This window comes from Aptenodytes forsteri, unplaced genomic scaffold (assembly GCF_000699145.1).
Source record: "Aptenodytes forsteri isolate BGI_AS27 unplaced genomic scaffold, ASM69914v1 Scaffold483, whole genome shotgun sequence".
Classification (NCBI taxonomy): domain Eukaryota; kingdom Metazoa; phylum Chordata; class Aves; order Sphenisciformes; family Spheniscidae; genus Aptenodytes; species Aptenodytes forsteri.
Window position 1 is genome coordinate 724,088 of NW_008795316.1, and position 5,677 is coordinate 729,764.

Consider the following 5,677-nt stretch of genomic DNA (forward strand, 5'->3'; position numbering starts at 1 on the left):
CGGCTTAACGGGGGCGCCGGGCGCCCGGACGCCGTCCCCCTGCCGTTGCGGTTATTTATTAAACCTCGTAGGGAACATCGCGCGCGAGTACGTGGGGCGTGTGTGCTCCGTGCGTGCTGTTGTTAAAGGCGGTGTTCAGGAGGACGGAGGATAGAAACGTTGGTTAAAATAGTGAAGAATTAGTTGGGAGGGGGGAGGATGCTCAGCCAGGCTGCTTTGCTAGGCCAGGCAGCTTGGTTGTAAAACAAAGACGTACTACGCGTTTTCCCTTGGGTGTGCTCGAGTTAACCGTGAAGTGCTTTGCTGGCTGTTTGGCTTTTAGATTTTGCTTTTAAACTTCGGTTTTGGATTCATACTGCCTATCCATTATAGAATTGCACTAAGGGATTAGGAGATAAACAAAGTAAAAGTGGGTGTAGAGATCTATAAAAACTGTTTGGTAGTATCATCCGGAAACACTTTGTGCTTTTTTTCCTTGCAGATTAACTTAAGTTAACCTCTGATAACTTCTCAGATTGCTTCATAATGAAGTCAGGGAGACTGCCAGTGTCAGTGTCGATGCCCTGTCCCCAGGGGCAGCTGTGAACTCAGCCAATGTCACCTTCCTCATCCTGGGCAGCCAGCAGTGTTAGCCCCTTGGAGCGGATGACGCTGATGAAGTCCTAGCCTGGAGTCTTTCATGCGATTGCTAGTTGTTGCCATTTATAGTGCGTTAAATATGAATATTTGAAAGATCTGGGTTTGGCCTGCTGTGGAAATAAGCGCTTTTGCTTTCTGTCTCGTGTGTGCCTATTTGCGGCCAGTGCACTCTGGAGAACAGCGTCTTCCACCGATTCTGGATGTAGTAAAATAGGAACCGATGGTGTCAAGATGGGCAAAGTTATGGTATACGGAGGAAATTTAATGTTGCTTTGGCACAGCGTTGTCTGGAAAAATTTGAGTCTCCACAACGGCTTTCTCCTGCAATTTCACTCTGTTCTGAATTAAGTGGTTCTATACCAAGTTTTTTTTCCTGAAGTTAATTAATGAAAAATAAGTCTGTTGTTACATTAATTTGCTGGTAGGTTAGAACAGCTAGTTTTAATCATGTGTTTAAAGTTTATTTCTTATGCAGCTTTCATCAGAGTTGATGTGTCACTGTGGGCAAAAAGTATTAAGCTCATGTTTGTTTTATAAATTAGTTAGAAAAAAAACCTGAGCAGAAGTAAGGAGATCAAGAACTACTTGACTTGAAGGCCTCTGATTTCCCTTGGTAACATGGAAGTATTTTGAACTTTGTTTTTAGGCTAAAAAGCTAGAAGCAACTTTGAAAACCATGTTAATGATTCCAGGTAAAAGAAGTGAAAAATAAATGCAAACTCTTTTTTTTTTTCTTCTTTTTTTTCCCTTTCCCAGCAAAATCAAGTAGGAAACTTACTTTCCTATATTTAGCAAACGATGTCATCCAGAACAGTAAGAGGAAAGGTCCTGAATTTACTAGGGAATTTGAATCTGTTCTTGTGGATGCTTTTTCTCATGTTGCCAGGTATGTTGCTGCGTTAACGTATTTCTTCAACTTTTCTCTCTAGAGATTTACATTCTTGTTATACAAAGTTGAATTCAATTGGATTTTGTTGTGGTTTGGGGTTTTTTTTAAGTCTCAGGGGTGCTTGTACCCTCTCTCTAGTGAAGATTGGATTCTGACTACTTTGTGGCTAGGAACCGTTTAGTGTTAATACTTCTCTTTGGGGAAACTTGCTTGTATATGAATCAGCCCCTCACAGCTTTACGCATTTGTTCTCTGCATGCAACTCCTGTGTACTTCATTTTAACCGTTACCAAAAGATCTTGTGGATCTGTTCATGGGTAGTGAAATTGAATAGTTGCATGTGTTTATTAAAGCCACATAATGAATGGCTCTTCCCCATTGTCAGAAGACTTTAAAAGAGCTGATATTTTGGGTCACTGGATTCTTGTCAGTCTTCTGGTTTGAGCACGGTTTCTTTTTGCGTTGCTTGTTTTAACGGTTATCTGATCATTAGTCTCCTTCCTAGGGGAAGAAAGAATTTTATACATAAAAGGGAAGAAGTGATGCAGCTACCATCCTATCAAAAATGGACTATCATTTAGTTAAGATTTTCTCTAAATAGCGTAATAATTCCTATTATCTCAGCTAAACAACTTCAGTGTTCTGTGTGTTTAGTGGTATGCTGTTCTGGATGGCTGTCTAACTTTCAGTGCGCTATATGAGTACATTTAAGTGCCTAATGATCCAAACAACCTGTTTTTTAATTGGGATGTTATTGACTGAAACAACTGTTTAAAGTTAATACTCTGAATTGTAAACATGTCAACTTGGGGGTATTTTATAACTCTTCTTGCAAATTCTGAGTGATAGCAAGTTTCTTCCTTCAAAACTTTTCCTGCTTTTACTTTGGGGCAGGAATGTGGGGCACTTTCAGGCAATCTTTGGTCCCAATAAAAGGAGGATATTGGCCACAAATGTATTTTGCACAGTTTGTCTCAGACGATATGAGAAAGATTCTCTCCAAATGTGCAAATATTACAATGGATGCAGCTGCTAGTTTGGAAGATGCTCTCTTAAAACATAAAGAATATTTTTCAGTTGAAATATAATTATTTTCTAATCTTTGAACAGAGAAGCAGATGAGGGCTGCAAAAAGCCCTTGGAACGATTGCTTAACATCTGGCAAGAAAGGAGTGTGTATGGCAGTGAGTTCATACAGCAACTGAAACTTTCTATGGAAGACTCCAATAGCCCCCAAACTAAAGGTAAATGCTTATTGCTTTTGTTGTGTGCTTTACTTTGTTCTTTAAATTGGTACACGTTTCACTGAAAGCACTGTGAGGAGTTGAGCTCTGGGCTCCTGTAGTTGAGTTTTTGCCAGAGCTGGTCATGGAGATTCTTCGGGATTGTCTTGCGAGAAGTCTGATTTTCGTTAAACTCGCGGTTCCAGTTTGAAAGCGTGTTGCCTTGTGACTTGCGGCTGGCAGTAAGCTAAACTTGAGGTAACTTCTGCTTCTGCTCACGCAGACAGAATACTCCAGGGCTGCCTTTTGATGTGAAGACAAGTAGGTAGGGTGCAGGGAACTGTTGCATCCACCTTGAGAGTTAAAGTTGTCCCACTCTACATCTCTGAGAGTGGTCAGCTGGGTTATTCAATAGTTAGTGCTTTTATTCTCATATTAATTTTTTTTCCATTTTGCATAGTTACTATATTTTATTATGATTTTTAATAATTGAGGGCTGGAATATATGCCCAATGCCCAGATAATGGTTTATTCAATATTGTTAGTGCTTTCATTCTCATATTAATTTTTTTTCCGTTTTGCATAGTTACTATATTTTATTATGATTTTTAATAATTGAGGGCTGGAATATATGCCCAGAAGCTTGTCTGGTCTCTTTTTTTTCTTATACCAGCTGATGTCATTTGGGGAAAGCAATAACTTTGTGTCGTTTAACATCGTTAGAACATCATGGTTATAACCTTATTATCACGAGACAAATGTGAGAAACTGAGTATAAGCTTCTTGCATTTACTGTGCTTTTATACTGCTTTGGCAGATATGCCTCTTCTTCAGTAGCATCTGAAAATATTTAACTGGTAGTACTGTAATGAGAAGAGGGGAGCAGTAGGATGCGTAACCTATGGAAGGTGAGGGTCATTAAAAATGCAGAGTGTTCTGGTCAGGGGAATATTTGTCCACTTTGCAGCTAAAGGAAGTGTCGATGTCTTCAAATTAGTTAAAATCCCATTGCTGCGTTGACCAGATTTTGCCCTGTTCCCCACAGAGGTGCGATACTTTGAGAGCGTTGGCTTCATCATTAGTAAAGTGCTCTTATGCCATTCTTGGGTTGTGAAAACAAGCAAGATGTGTCTACTGGAGTTGTTAGTTAATACAGAATTAATATGAAGACATGAGCATTAACATGAGACACGCATGTGAAGACATACATCTATGGCTGTAGTTTTGTGTGTTCTAACACGCTTCTTCAGGCGAAATTACTGGATGGGTGCTTTAGCGGCTTACAACAGAGGCCTTCCAACTTGCCGTAATTTAAGTATGACATTCAGAAGGTACTGCCATTTTTTCCCCAAATGCTGGGAGACCAACTGACCTGACCGAAGGGGTTGTCTCCTCTGTATCAGGACAGAGGGAGTCTCTGCTCTGAGTGGTGGGAGAGGGGAAGGGTGGAAGGTGTAGTCTCTACACGAAATAGCTCAAATTGGGGTTTTTCTGTTGTCTGGGTGCAATGCATGAGACACCTGTTTGTCATGAAAGAATTTAGGTGCCTGAATTCCTGTTGAACTGATTAACTGAGGGTTTGAAACTGTTAATTTAAGGTACCTAGATAAGTGTTTCACAAGTGTTTAATTTTTAATCTAAACAAAATGATACTGTGTGTCCAAGAAACACAGGTGTGGTTTCCTGGCGAATTGGCAACCAACTGTTGCTCAGTGTCATCCTCTCTTTGGCTGGTGGTATCAATCAGTCCTGCTACTGTTATTTCCTCAACTTAAAAATGTTTATACAAAATCAAACCCTTCCTAAGTGTAACAGACCTTTATCTGTGGGAAACAGAATGAAGAAATACAAATGTTTTAAGAACTGCTGTGTGCCTGTCTTCACTTGGTGAGAAACTAAGTTTTTGTCTGGGTAATTGGAGATATTAAAATAGTATCTTTTATTTGAGAGAACAGTTCAGGCCTTTTCATGAGTGTGAACATTGCTGCCTTCTTATCAATTAATTGTAAAAAAGAAATTGAGATTTTTAAGCTAAGAGAAAAAGAAATTTGAAAAACTCAGCAAAGTTGTCCTGAGTTTTTCTCCTTGTTTTGACTGGCTTGTTTTCAAATGAGCTTCTTAATGGTAAGAGCTAGTTTCACAAGGGATTTTTATGGCTTTCTAAGATAAATTGGTGTTTGTCCAGTTTCTGGTGGGCGACTGTCTATGTTGCAGAAGGCTTTGTTGTAGTTACGCTATTCCGTTTTCAAACAGGTGAACATAAATGAGATGGACAATAATGTATCGTGTTTTACAGATATAATGTTTATCATAAAAGTGGAAAACCATAGTACATTGCTCCTTCAAAACCATTCTGACTTCCTGGTTTTGTGTACACCAAAGGTAGACACAGCTGAGAAATAGGTAGTATTAGTATCTTTAGATTGGTACAAGGTTGTGCCGTTAAAACAAAATTTTAAAGCTCCTTACGGGTCAATAATGTATTGTGTTTTACAGATATAATGTTTATCATAAAAGTGGAAAACCATAGTACATTGCTCCTTCAAAACCATTCTGACTTCCTGGTTTTGTGTACACCAAAGGTAGACACAGCTGAGAAATAGGTAGTATTAGTATCTTTAGATTGGTACAAGGTTGTGCCGTTAAAACAAAATTTTAAAGCTCCTTACGGGTATGTCGTGGTTTAACCTCAGTCGGCAACTGAGCACCACGCAGCCGCTCGCTCACTCCCCCCCGGTGGGATGGGGGAGAGAATCGGAAGGGTAAAAGTGAGAAAACTCGTGGGTTGAGATAAAGACAGTTTAATAGGTAAAGCAAAAGCCACACACGCAAGCAAAGCAAAACAAGGAATTCCTTCACTCCTTCCCATGGGCAGGCAGGTGTTCAGCCATCTCCAGGAAAGCAGGGCTCCATCACGCGTAACGGT

The 5,677-nt window shown here is 39.8% G+C and overlaps 1 protein-coding gene across 1 annotated transcript in view; it reads left to right on the top strand.

The window, feature by feature from the left end:
- Positions 1–444: 444 nt before the first annotated feature.
- The window catches only part of RPRD1B (regulation of nuclear pre-mRNA domain containing 1B), a 28,389-nt gene continuing 23,156 nt past the window's right edge, over positions 445–5,677 (top strand). The window contains exons 1-3 of the mRNA XM_009279531.2: positions 445–707; positions 1,396–1,525; positions 2,639–2,772. Of these exons, the coding sequence (XP_009277806.1) occupies positions 680–707; positions 1,396–1,525; positions 2,639–2,772 (292 nt within the window). The 5' untranslated portion in view covers positions 445–679. The remainder of the gene's footprint in view (positions 708–1,395; positions 1,526–2,638; positions 2,773–5,677) is intronic.